This window comes from Halichoerus grypus, chromosome 1 (genome assembly GCF_964656455.1).
Source record: "Halichoerus grypus chromosome 1, mHalGry1.hap1.1, whole genome shotgun sequence".
NCBI lineage: Eukaryota > Metazoa > Chordata > Mammalia > Carnivora > Phocidae > Halichoerus > Halichoerus grypus.
The window spans coordinates 117,530,300-117,544,182 of record NC_135712.1 but is presented as its reverse complement, the minus strand read 5'-3'; the positions used below and the strand labels follow the sequence as shown (position 1 = coordinate 117,544,182).

Genomic DNA, 13,883 nt, shown 5'->3' with positions numbered 1-13,883 from the left:
CAGCCTCAGGGAGTTTCTGTGTAGATTGAGACAATATATGTACTACTTAGAACAGTGCTTGGCCTGTGGTGAGCACCCATGAATGTTTATTACTGTCAGAGAGGTAAGGGAAGCCTCCCTTGCCTTTTTGGACTGCTGTTGTGTATGAGTGCTGTGTTTTGTGATTTCTTTGGATGGAGAGTTTGGAGGTGATTTTATGAGTCCTGTTTCTATGACCTTCAGGTGTTCTTAACTGGGGTGGGATGAGTTCAGTTCAGGAGAAAACTATTAATGGCATGCTTGCATTTGCTTGGGAGTCAGATTTAAGCCTTGGTTTTTGCTTCATGCCAACATAGAGATTGTGCAGAAGGCAAATGAACCTAGGACAAAGAGATTCTCTATAGCTGTCGGTCTTCTTGGTATCCCCTGAACCACAGGGTTGGGCATGTGGCCTGGGGATTAGGCTGTCATCCACAGCTGGTGGTGGTTGAAGCATCTGGAGACAGAGCTCTAAAAGCTCTAAAAGTTTCCACTGTGAAGCTCCTTAGAACTGCCTGGCGCCTGTCCTTCCAGAGCCTGCTTGTTCAGTCCTCCCTGACTCTTTGAGCCAGCGTGTTCCAGTGTGTTCCTTTTTTGGCAGATTTTGCCAGAATCAGTTTTGGTTGCTTACAATGAAAATACCTTAATGGGCACAAATACCAAGTAGGCAGATTAAATGTGTCCATTGTCAGTATGTAAGGGGATACAGATGAAGCTACGAGTCTTGGAAATCACAGAAAATTCCTTTTTACAGAGTATGGCTTACAGTGAGATCACTTGTTTTCTGAGGTGCATAAGGAGTGAATTGTTGACCTATTTGAATGGAAAAAGGAAGAGTCTTTAGGCTGGCCAGGATCGGCCTGCTCCAAATAGATGGTATAGCAGGCAGGCATCTTTGGAGATGGCAGGGGTTATTTTTCATGTCAGCAGTTGAACTTACCAGTAGGCAAAAACACAAACTCATTTTATTTAAAGAAGATATTCTTCATTGTGTTTTATGCGTGCCAATAACTAAAAATTTGTATTATAGCCTCAACATTAGGGCTGATTTTAAAAAAAGAAAGACATTTGCAATAAACTGGAGAACTATAATGCTCTTTTGTGGAAGGATTTAGAAACAATTACTAAAGATATTAAAGTTATTTTTTAAAAAAGGCTTTCAGAGGAGTGACATCTTTTGAATAAGATCACTCATCATTATTGTCACCAAGAGTTAAAAGTGGAGTTTTTGAGTATTTATGTTGTATTGCATCATCTTATCACCATAATATTGTTAATTACAGAAGAAATACAAGATATTCCATTGCTCTCAAAAAACTTAAAAATTAGGTAAGGTACTGTTTGTTATTCAATACAGATACTTAGAAAACAACTCCATTTTGTCAGAGTGAGTACTCTCTGGGGAGATCACTAAGAATTTTCTCCCTTAGCTGGGATTTGCATCTTTCTCTGACTATTCATTTTTCAAGGCCCAGCTCAAATAGTACCTCCTCTGTAAAGTCTTCTTGGAAGACTGGAAGCAGTCAGAAGATTCTTCCTTTCCTACTGATTTCATTCTAGCTTGCATTATAGTTCTGGAGGTGGCATCCTAGTTCATTTTGAGGGCTGACTCTTCGGTAGGGGCTCTGTCAGGGGCCATGTTGGGAAGGGGACCCAGAGGCAACTCAAGGCCCTGTGGGAAAGAGCTGGAATTAGTGAGTGACATTTGCAGTGGGTGAGGGAGTCTCATGTGTTTGCCATTGCTGTAATCTGTGGTTTATTGACTCCCTTACTAGATTGTAAATTCTTTTAGAGCTGATTCTGTGTGTTAGTCACCATTAGGTTGCCTCCAAAGCTTGGAACAACACCTAGCACCTTAGATGTTCTCAGTAAACATATGCTGAGACAAAATGAGGCCAATGAGGAAATTCATGGTGGAATTTGAGCTCCATTTGGAGGGCATGTGAAAAATTGGATGTGGGAGAATAGAGTGTCTCAGGACAGGAAATGACATGAAGGAAAGTTAAGGGACAATCAGGAAGAGGCCTTGGGAGAAAGAGGTCTTTCTAAGGGCAGAGTGGGAAAGAAGAATTGTTAACAGGGAAGGATTAGAGTCTAGACCAATAGGTTTACAGCTAAAAATTATTGAGGCTATAATCTGATGAAGGAAATTGAAGTCTAGTTTAAAGGAATAACAACCAAAAAAAAAAAAAAAAGAAAATTTTGTTATGGAATACATTATCTTTTGGAATGTTCTCTTCCTCTAGAATTTAAAAATAGAGAATAATTAAGCAGCTTGTATAATTTTGAATAGCAATATAGTGACATCTCATGGAATTACTATAAACTGGGAAGCCAAAACAATAATAAAAGCAGCAAATAGATTTGATAAACCTGTTGTTTCTAATATTCCTACTTAAAGTTTATTTCAGGCCAGTTTCTTTGAGAAGCCATAACTACATCAGATATCTAATCATGTATAAAAATGCTATTAAAGACTAGATGGAGGGGTGCCTGGCTGGGGCAGTCAGAAGAGCATGCGACTTGATCTTATGAGTTTGAGCCCCATACTGCATGTAGAGATTACTTAAAAATAACTAACTAAATAAATAAACTAAAAAAAAGAGACTAGATAGGGAGTTTTGTTTTTTCAGCCTCATTCATTCCTGAATTCCTGTCTGCCATACATCTTTCTTATTCCCTTTGTACTTCGGAAGCACATTATTGTTCCACACAGCAAATTATTGAGGGTCCCGTGGAGGTCTAGGTCAAGCACCCCTTTGAAAATTGAACTAACTTATAGGGACTTTGATACTTGGGGAGACCTGCTTTTGGTGAGCTACTGGATAAAGTTATAAACATCTTGGGTGTTTGTTATTTTTACTATCATGTGTTAGGTAAATTTCTTTTTTTTTTTTCCCTCTGTCTGTAATGCATTAGTAATTTCCTGATTTTAACGATTTGTTGACTCTGAATATTTCTTATTGCAGATAGATTGCCTGCTCTGCCTCACAACAGAAAGACCTGCCATTCCTCATAATATATTACTACTCAGTTTGCCATTTAACAAGAAATGAGTTAGGAGAAATGGGAAGGATCTTTCTGGCTATAGAGAAGGGAAAAAAGGTACAAAGAAGCTGTAAGTCTAGAGGCCTTTAGGCTATGAATATAGTCTTCAGTGCTGTGGGAGCAACCATAAACTGACTTCTATACTTCACTGATGCACTGAATTTCTGGGATTAGGTGTGGTGGTGGTGGTAAAATACCAATTATGACAAAAATCAATGATACTATAATAGCACTGTATGGTGACAGATGGTAGCTACTCTTGTGGTGAGCACAGCATAACATATAGAGATGTTGAGTCATGATGTTGTACATCTGAAACTAATGTAACATTGTGTGTCAACCATACTCAAATAAAAAAAAAAAACTAAAAATGGGGGCCTGTGTGGCTCAGTCGGTTAAGCATCTGACTCTAGATTTCAGCTCAGGTCATGATGTCAGGGTCGTGGGATTGAGCCCCTTGTTGAGATCCGTGCTGGGTGTGGAGCCTGTTTAAGATTCTCTCCCTCTCTACCATGCCCCCAAAAAACCTAAAAAATTATGACAAAAATAATGCTTCTTATTTAGATGTAAACTTAGAAAATATAATTATGATTAATTTTCTTTCCTAATTCAGAATGTTCAAATATTTTCTGTCATTTGAGGAATTGACCCCCCCCCTTTTATTTTCTTTTTGTAAACTATGTATATCAGTTTGGACTCTTTGTTGCAAGCAACAGAAACCCAGTTTAACTGGCTTTAAAAAAATTTGTTTCAAGTAACTAAAGTGTCAAGGTTTTAGCACAGTGGGATTTTGCATTTAACCCTGCCGGGTCACGTTTTCTCTTCATCCACTGGCTCTCCTTTCTACTGTGTTGGTTTTGGCTTCATTCTTAGCCCCCAGGTCCTCCCCTCCTGGAGGCAAGATGCATGCAGCTGCTCTGGCTCTACTTCTTCATGAAAAACTGATCCAGGGGAGTTTGTGGGACTCTTATTACAGGAAGTTCCACAAAAGCTTTCTTATGTCTCACTGGCTCCAACTGGATTATATGCCTGTCCCTAAACCAAATCCCTTTGGCCAGAGAATGTGATGTGCTGATTGGCTTGGACCTAGAGCTTCGCTCAAATGTTATGCATGGATTATATGGAATGAGTGGAACCCCAAAACGAAAATTGGTGCAGTTACCAGAAGAAGGGAAGTAGTTACTGGAGAAGAAACATGTTCAGGAAATGATACTTGAAGTATTGATGATATTAAAACATTATAGCGTAGCAACTTTGGTAACATTGGTGTGTTGAATTTTCTCAGAGAGCCAGAGAAGTCCTAAAGTGGGGGCGTGGGAGTGAGGGAGAGTAGAGGGGATATAAATAATAAGTGAGAAGGAAAAGATCCTGGGATAATAGGCAGATCCACTTACCTGAGCTAGGAATCTGTGATTAGTGGTCTTCTGACCTGCTGGCTCCTCTTCTCTCAGAGGAGCTGTCACTTGGAAATATCCCTTACTGGGATCAGGGATGTGGTGAGTGGTGCATAAGTGAGGTTGGGTTTTGACATGTTAAGAGATAAAATGTTCTCGTCTGGCCCTTAGAATGAGCTAATTTGATGAGAGTGTTTCTAGAAACATAGAGTGTTTCCAAGTTCCCTTGAAAGGCCAAGTGAAGTGATGTGGAATTAGAGAGGTGTAGAAGCAAAATTAATAGACCAGAGTTCTAGTCTGACATACATGGTGCTTTGTAAGAATTCAAATTGTTTGCAAAATTTGAAAATAAAATTTCACATAAAAATATGGATTTCTTGGGCACCTGGGTGGCTCCGTTGGTTAAGCGTCTGCCTTCAGCTCTCAGGTCATGATCCCGGGGGCCTGGGAAGTAGCCCTGCATCGGGCTCCCTGCTCAGTGGAGAGACTGCTTCTCCCTTTCTCTCTCCTTCTGCTTCTCCCCCTGCTTGTGCTTGCTCTCTCTCAAATAAATAAATAAATAAAATCTTTTAAAAAAAATATGGGTTTCTGGTTTCTCTTTAAAAATCAGAAGATTTGGCAACCTTCGGCCTGATTCCTGTGGGCAACAGCCCACTGGAGCTCAGCAGTAGCTTCCCCTTTCAGAACCAGGCAGGTATCCTGGACACATCAGGAAAAGGCTAAAGGCTAGGGAGTCAGATGTAAGAGCCTCCTTCCTCTTCCCGGACGTCAGGGACCAGGAAAAATTTTCATGGGCTGCTGGGTAGAAGTGGTGCCGAGCTTGGGCCCATGGGGCATCACTGGTTAGCAGGTCCCAAGAAGAACTGATTCCCACTTGATAGACTGTAATTTCCTCCGCTTACAAGTTAGCTGTATTCACTTGATGTTGAATTTAGAGAGAGCTTGAGGCTTTAGGAAGATACTAGGGACTAAGTCTTCCCCTTTCTTTCACATCCCGAATGGTCCCAATCAGTCTTCTATGGATACTCTTGACCTAAACTTGGATCAGTAAACTCTACTTTGTATCTTTTATGTATACATTTAATGTAATTTCCTATTTCTCAACTAAAAAATTACTAAGTGTGGCCATGCTGACGAAGGGGCAATGATTTTTTTTGCACTTACTACAGCTTTATGTGTTGGGGTTTCCAGAGTTGGCACTGTTTGGGGTTAGGGTCGATGCAGAGAAGTCTGGAGTAAGGCCTTGTGAGAAGAGACCAGTTTTTTTTCTACACGCTGATTAACGATTCAGTGAGCAACTCTAACTCTTCACAGCCATTCATTCAGTTGCACAAATCAAGTATCATTTGAACCTCTGTACTTGGGTGACCAAATCCCATACACTAAGTAGTGAAGGTCAGTTTTGGTGCCCACAGCTTCCATTTCAATAAGGTGTCTTTCCTTGAGAAAGTTATTCTAAGTCCTTCTATATAATCTTTTTTTTTTTTTTTTTTGTCTGAATCCATTTCTGAATTCAAAATACTTGTTGACTCACCACATGCTTTTACACTGGTATTCTGGTGTGGGTCAAGCTCCCCTCTGACTTCACTCTGCAGAAGGATGCTCAGGAGAAATCTGAGTTATGTTGTCCCCATTTAATAGCTTGCTTTGTCCAAAGAGGGGTCAGTCTGGTATGTAGAGTAGGAGTCTAATATTTAACAAAGTCAGTGGTCTCCCAGTTCATATTTATATTAGGGAATCTGTAGACAGTCCAATTAACTAGAGAAAATCTGATAAAGTAACAGGCTGATATGGAATGTGAATGTTTGCTTTTTGGAAAATGAGTGATGCCACTCCCTATTGTGAAATATGGTTGAGAAAAGAGATTGCTGAAAATACAGAAAAATGAAAGTTTTCTCTAGATTTCCTTTAAACTAAAAAGAAAACCCTTTAATTAATTCATATTTCTTAGCTGTTTATTTTTTCACATAGTGATTTATTCCAGTGACCTTGTGTTCTTTAAGCTTGTAATTGGGAGCTAAAAATGGGACATAACGGGAAAAGAGGAGAGTTGTGGTGGTAGATAAGAAAATAGTTTATGAAGAAGGGGAGGAGGATAGAGGATACCATAGAGTCGCCACTCCCAGAGATACTGTGGTGCTCTGGAACCTCTGATCCTAGGCAGTTCTCCAGAGAAACACTATCAAGGCTTTTCCCATAAAAGTCAGATATGAAAGAAATATCACATTTATTTATTTATTTATTAAGATTTTATTTATTTATTTGACAGAGACACAGCGAGAGAGGGAACACGGCAGGGGGAGTGGGAGAGGAAGAAGCAGGCTTCTCGCTGAGCAGGGAGCCCGATGCGGGGCTTGATCCCAGGACCCCGGGATCATGACCTGAGCCAAAGGCAGACACTTAACGACCGAGCCACCCAGGTGCCCCTATTTATGTTCTTTAAGGCAAATTTATTTTGACTGTGATGCCTCATCCTGCCTGAGCAGTCAGGTCTTTCTCAGGTATCTGGAATCTGCCCCTCAGGCTCTGTTGTATGAGGTCTTAAACAGACCACAGGCTTGGAGGAAGCTCTTCTGTCCTTGGTCATTAGTCCTCAGTGTTGACCTGGGAAGCACCCATTGCTTACCCTGTGTATCCCTTTGGCAGAGATTCTGCTGCACCTTGTCTGTCCCTCTCTTTGCCACCCTTATGGCTGCAGTCTTCCTTGATGGCATCCCAGACTTTCCTCCTTCCGCACCAGGATAATTTCTCTGTCTCTCTGTCTTCCTCATCTAGTGGCTTCTCAGAGATGGCCTACTGCTCCTGCCCCATTCGCAGCACACCCAGCCTAAGTAAACCCTAAGGAAGTTTGTACTTCAACCCAAGGACTCAAGGAACCACAGATTCCAGGCTGGTTTTGCTTTCTGTGCTGCCAGCATTCCTAAAACAAGAGGTAGTTATTACTTTAGTTGAGGAGTGGGACTGGGGAGGGGGGAAGGTGGAAAATAAACACAATTTGATATTTCAATAAATTATTCTGCCACAATAATATTAACTATTTGATTGTTCAACATCGAAGTACTTAAAAAAATTTTTCCCCATATCCTGAGGGGCTTTGGGAAATTTTCTCCTGTTCAAAACATATTCTTGTGTTAGCTCTATTATTTTATTTACTTATTATTTTTTACTGTCTGAGTTTAAAAGTTAAACAGTTGTATTATGAAATATTTAAAACAAAAAATACTGAAAAGTACAGGAACAATTTAACCAATATCCATATACTTAATGCTCAGATTGAACAGATGTTAAAAATTTTGCCATAGGGGTGCCTGGGTGGCTCAGTTGGTTAAGTGACTGCCTTCGGCCCAGAGTCCTGGGATCGAGTCCCACATCGGGCTCCCGGCTCAGTGGGGGGCCTGCTTCTCCCTCTGACCCTCTCCCCTCTCATGCTGTTTCTCTCTCTCTCTCAAATAAATAAAATCTTAAAAAAAATTTGCCGTAATTGCTTCAAATTTCTCTTAAAAAATGTAATAGATTGAGCTTCAGCCCCCAGCTGTGCCCCTTGCCTCCCTCTCCATAGGACAACCAATATTCTGAATTTGTATGTCATTCCTATATGTTTTTAAGTTTTAGCACCTATGTTTGGCAACATACACAAGAAATACAACATATACAATATTTTGTGTTTTTAGAACTTAACAATAATTGGTACATATACTCTATGTATCCTCTAGTACTTTGCTTTTTCCAGTTACTGTGTTTTTAAGAAACAGATGTGGTTCATTTATTTAATGATGTATATTCTATTGATTAAATAATAATGTATTCATCCGTTATTCTAAAGAAAACACCGCATTTGCTTTAAAATATAAATTTGCCCTACAGGCTACCTGGGTTGTGCCGTCAGTTAAGCGTGGGACTCTCGGTTTTGGCTCAGGTTGTGATCTCAGGGTCGTGAGATCGAGGCCCCTGTCAGGCTCTGTACTCAGTGTGGAGTCTGTTTAAGACTGTTTCTCCCTCTCCCTCTCCCCCTCCCTCTCTGCACGCACATGGACACTCTCTATCTGAATAAATAAGTATATCTTTAAAAAAATAAAATATAAATATGCCCTTAAAATATAAATTTGATGAGCACTGTAAGGATTCATCAATCACTCATACTTTTCTTTAAAACTACCTGTGATGCTTGCAGCCAGAGAATAGGGATGTTAATTAACTACGGGTAGAATTTAAGAGCTTGGAGGCACTAAAACAGATTTGATTTTGAATCCCTTATTTTGTCTGCCTTCCTTAGGCAGGTAATCTCTGCAGCCCTCTAATTTACATTTAAGAGAGGATGCTTGTTCCATCAGTAGAACAGATAAATACATAGTAAGCTTGTGGGTGAGGAGGTTAGCATAGTTCCGGGCCCATTGAAAGCCCTCAGTAAATATTTGCCATTATTTTTTATATTACTAGAGAAGGGGGAAGTAAGGGAAGAAGGGAATTTTGGAGGATAGACTAGACTAGCTAGGGGACGGCTGCCTCAGTGGGTCAGTGGCTACCTCAGGAACTCAGAATATCAGGTGACCAGGGCTGGGGCCACAGTGGGAGGAAAGAAAACAGAATAGCTAAGAAGCCAAAGGTGCCCATGTAAACAGCTTTGGTCCCTCACATTTGGAAGCTTTACAGTTGATTGAAAGGCATCAGAATCTGGTTGGTCTCAGGGTTGTTCCTAATGCCTTTTCTCTGAAACTGTTCTAGATCCTGGAGTTTTAGATCCTGTAAATCGTAAATGGCTGCTTAGACTAATTCTGGTAAAGCTTTTAAAGGTTCAGGGAGGTTAGAAATTTGAGGAAGGATGAAAGATCAGATCAAATTTCATCTAAATTGAGTTCATCCTTAGAATATACTTAAGTTTCTAAATGTGTCAGGATACCCTTGAGGATTAGGGGAGGGGGATAAAAAAGGCTTTAATTGGTAAAAGAAAGTTTTTTAAATTATATGGACTAAAAAGAAGCAGAGGAGGAAAGCAGTGTTGGAATTACTGAAGAAATACATGGTACACGTCAAAATCTATGGGAAGGTGTATCTATCTACAGAATTCAACATAATCTGCCCCATTGGTGGGTCTCTGGTCTGATCCTGGCTGCCCTCTAGGCTGCATTTTTCAGGACTGACTTTGAAAAACTATGCTGTTCTGAGCTGTCTCAGGCATCCAGGTAGGAATGCTTCAATGCCAGGTGTTGGGTACTGGTTAAGTGATGGGTTCTTCATTTCTAAAATTACAAAGTGAATTCTAATAACTGCATTCTACAGTGTTTCAGGACTGCCAAGTTATGTGCTTGATAAATATGAGTTGATCTAGGTAGAATTTCCCCCCCCCAAAACTTTACAAAGAATTTTACAGAGGCAGATGTCTTTTAAAATGTATATATTGGGGCACCTGGGTGGCCCAGTCCATTAAGTGTCTGCCTTCAGCTCAGGTCATGATCCCAGGGTCCTGGGATAGTGCCCCGTGTCAGGCTCCCTACTCGGCGGGGAGTCAGCTTCTCCCTTTCCCTCTGCCCTGCTCATGCTCTCACTCCCTCTCTCTATCTCAAATAAATAAAATCTGTTTTAAAAAAATATATTTTCAAAGTAATCCCTACTTGAATCCACAACCCTGAAATAAAGGGTTGCATGCTGTATGGACCGAGCCACCCAGGTGCCCCATTTAATTAACTATTTTAATCATAGTATTTGCTTTGTAAGGAAAATAGGTGCTCTTATTTGAAATTGTAACATATAGATACTGTGCATATCAATCTTAGCATTATCAGTATTCAATAATGTGTGCCTTCAGACTACTAGTATTTATTTTATTTTTTCCAATGTTTTATCACAATTGCCTGTCTTGTTTTCAGTTATTTTGGTTTTGGCAGGCTTATAGTCTACAAAAATGAATGGAAACATGTATAAGGAAAAGTAGGCCCCTTTCCCACTCTGCAGCCAATCTCCCATTTCCCCTAGAGTGTCAGTCACTGTTACCTTTTTTTGGTATCCTTCTGGAAATGTTTTATAACCATATAACTGGTATAGCTTCCTATCCCCCCACCATATTTACTCTTCTGCACCTTGCTTTGTTCTTTTAAGAGTATATCTTTCTGGACGCCTAGATGGCTTGGTTGGTTGGGCGTCTGCCTTCGGTTCAGGTCATGATCTCAGGGTCCTGGGATAGAGCCCCGCATTGGGCTCCCTGCTCAGCGGGAAGCCTGCTTCTCCCTCTCCCTCTGCTGCTCCCTCTGCTTGTTCTTTCTCTCTCTGTCAAGTAAATAAATAAAATCTTTTTAAAAAAAAAAGATTATATCTTTCTTTTAAAAAAAAATATGGAATGCTTCATGAATTTGTGTGTTCCTTGCACAGTGGCCATGCTAATTTTCTCTGTATTGTTCCAATTTTAGTGCTGGTGAAACAAGCACTTAAGAGTGTATCTTGAAGATAGCTCTATATTTTTCTATTTCTTTCATTTAAACACCAAAGGACTTGAAGCAACTTTATTACTTAAAAAATAAAGCTTTAAAAATAAGAAACATATTGTATGGGTAATTGGTTTTTCAATAAGTTTAACTGCTGGTTTTGTCTCATTGTGGGAAAATAACAATAGTTTATATAGTTAACTAATCACATAAATTCAAATAAGCATGAGCAAAAAGAATAGAACCCCAGGTGTATTTACCCTTTCAAATATGAGGTCAACACAAGGACTATTAATTTGCAGCCTTTCTGTGGACTGCAATTGGGAAAGTTGGATCATTGTGTTTGTTTTTTTTTTAAGGATTTTATTTATTTATTTGAGAGTGAAAGTGAGAGTGAGATCCCGGGATCACGACCTGAACCTAAGGCAGTTATTTAACCAACTGAGCCACCACCCAGGTGCAACCTTGGATCACTATTTTTAGACCTTGAGGCAAGCGGTAGAAACCATTTTGAATATGGGGACGGATATGCAGGATGACCAAAACCACAGAGATTCAAAGCCAGCTGTGACAGAATTAGCATTTTGCAGAACTAGGGGATTATGCTTAAAAATTCTAAAAGATCTGTTTAATCTCTTTCAACACAGAATAAGTATGCCTATAGTTTTAACTATAGTGAAACATTCTAAAAGTGAGAATTCAATAAAATTTTATTATTTAATGCTAAGATGGAAGATACTGCATCTGGAGAGTAAGATGAATTCCATTTACCCCTTTATCAGCTCTATAACTTGAGCTCTTAAGGTTCTTTTTTTGAACAGAGTAGGATTAAATAGTGGGCAGTGGTATATTTTTTAAAACCCAAAGATTTAGGGGCACCTGAGTGGCTTGGTCAGTTAAGCATCTGCCTTCGGCTCAGGTCATAATCCCAGGGTCCTGGAATCGAGTCCCATATTGGGCTCCTTGCTCAGTGGGGAGTCTGCTTCTCCCTCTCCCTGCCACTCTGCCTACTTGTGCTCTCTTTCTATGTTGCTGTCAAATAAATAAATAAAATCTTTAAAAAACAAACAAAAAAAACCCCCCAAAACCCCAAAGATTTAATTATACTTTGATTAGAACCAGGCCCCAGAATAACTGTAAGATTCAGAAATCTGTCATTTTGAAAAAACACCAGAAATTCCTAAGCAAGTTGGTATACAGATCACAAGTGACACATGAGCCATAACACTCTTCGAGGGCTTCACACAACTTAGTATGTTATCTTTAAATGATCAGTGAAAAATTTTAATGAATAAATTATATTTCAAAAATTATGTGCTGCTTTTTTGGACATTAGTCATGTCTTAAAATTTTACTTTCTGACCACTTCCTTTACATTTATAAATGCTACACTTCTCTCAAACTCGAAATGTTTATTTTACTGAAATAGTGGGGTGAAATGTAAATGAAAATTGTACAGGCTATTGAGAAACGTCTGTGCCCTGTAGAAGCACAAGGTGTAGAAGATAGGTGTGTCTTCCCTGTCCTGACTCGGTTATTGTCTGGCCCACCTATGCTGGGCAGTGGTGTTCCCAGGGGAGTCTGTTCCTCTTTGTTCCTTGTCATCCAGACCTCTCAGGTGTTTTCTTCTAGATAGTGTACTGCCCGTGTACTCTGTATTGCTTAGATAAATGTTTCCAAAGGGCTAATGTTCTTTTTATAACTTTACTTTTTCTAGGTATAAAGACCTGAAGGTAGTCTTTTCTCCAAAGATGGAAAAGAGTACCACTGTCATTTCACGGGAGGAACTGGAAGAGCTACAAGAAGCATTTAATAAAATAGGTATGCTCGAGAAAAACTGAATACGACATTGCTATTCTGCTCGATATCAGACTTCTAGGAATGGAACAATAACTTTTATTGGTTTTGCTACCACCCATTTACCCCTAGCTTTATTCCCCCTCCTTCCCACCCCCCCCCATCTAGGTTTCACTGGATTCTTTCTTTCTTTCTGAAAGATAAACTAAGACTGGCTTAAATTTCTAGGAGAATTGGACTTTGAATTCTTTGATAATTTCCTTGCCAAGAGTAATGCAGGTTAATGAATGACAGTGTAACTGCATATGCTTAACATGATATCCTCATTACAGAGAGAAAATATAGAAACACTTCCTTGTTTATAAACTGAACTCTGGACTTCATGTGTTTGTCACTAACAATAACACTTTATTTCATGCAGAATATTTTAAAATCTGAATATTGTTTTTAAAGGCCATATGTCTTAATTTCCTTCTCCCTCATGCATAATTTTAAAAAATGTTGGGGTTGTTTTTAAAGGCTGCATATCCTATTTTTCTTCTTTCACTTTTTAAAGCTGAATGGTGTTTTGTCTTTATGACATTATCATTTGACAGCTTTGTATTTTTCTTCCCAAAACATCCCCTCATACTCTGTTGGATTGCGATTCTTCCGTACTTTGTTCCTAGGAAACCTGTGGCAAACAGGAATATAAATAATGTCTTTTGCTCTAGTCTGCAAAAGCATGCAAGTGAAAGGTGAACACAGTGAAAGGACACTGGGATGGTGACACCACCACCCCTGCCCCTCCCACAGTAGGCTCCTTCTCTGGTACAGAAGAGCAATCCATGAGAAACAGTCAGATGGTAGACCAGGGAGGATACGTAATGATCACAGTTGGTCCCGTGCCTGGATTTCTCACAAATCTCGTGAATAATCACTAAAATTCATGTAGATGAAATGTAGTGCAGAATGAATTTTAGAGACCAATGGAAAAAAAAAAAAAAGAAAGATTTTTGTTTAAAAAAGAAAGCTCTCCAAAAAAAAAAAAAAAAGTAAAGCTGCCAGGAAGCTCATAACTTACAAATATTGCTGTGAAGTAAAGTGAGGTGTACAAATCCCTGGGCCCTTCCACCTCTCCCTGCACAGCCATCCCCAGAGTAACTCAAACCTTCCAAATACAGTCTACAGGGTGGCTGAATTCGGCTCATAGTAAATGCCTTAATTCTGA

At 39.6% G+C, this 13,883-nt stretch overlaps 1 protein-coding gene and 1 pseudogene across 3 annotated transcripts in view; one reads left to right on the top strand and one right to left on the bottom strand.

Annotated features, from left to right (window-relative positions):
* The window catches only part of PLS1 (plastin 1), a 102,011-nt gene that overhangs the window by 49,304 nt on the left and 38,824 nt on the right, over positions 1 to 13,883 (top strand). For 2 of the 3 annotated variants that reach the window (XM_036096338.2, XM_078070934.1), the window contains exon 2: positions 12,594 to 12,697. In XM_036096338.2, the coding sequence (XP_035952231.1) occupies positions 12,628 to 12,697 (70 nt within the window). In that variant the 5' untranslated portion in view covers positions 12,594 to 12,627. Of the gene's footprint in view, positions 1 to 7,235; positions 7,393 to 12,593; positions 12,698 to 13,883 lie in introns of all 3 variants that reach the window. The other variant, XM_036096339.2, reaches the window with a different exon arrangement.
* LOC118538422 (U6 spliceosomal RNA) lies at positions 10,781 to 10,877 on the bottom strand (annotated as a pseudogene).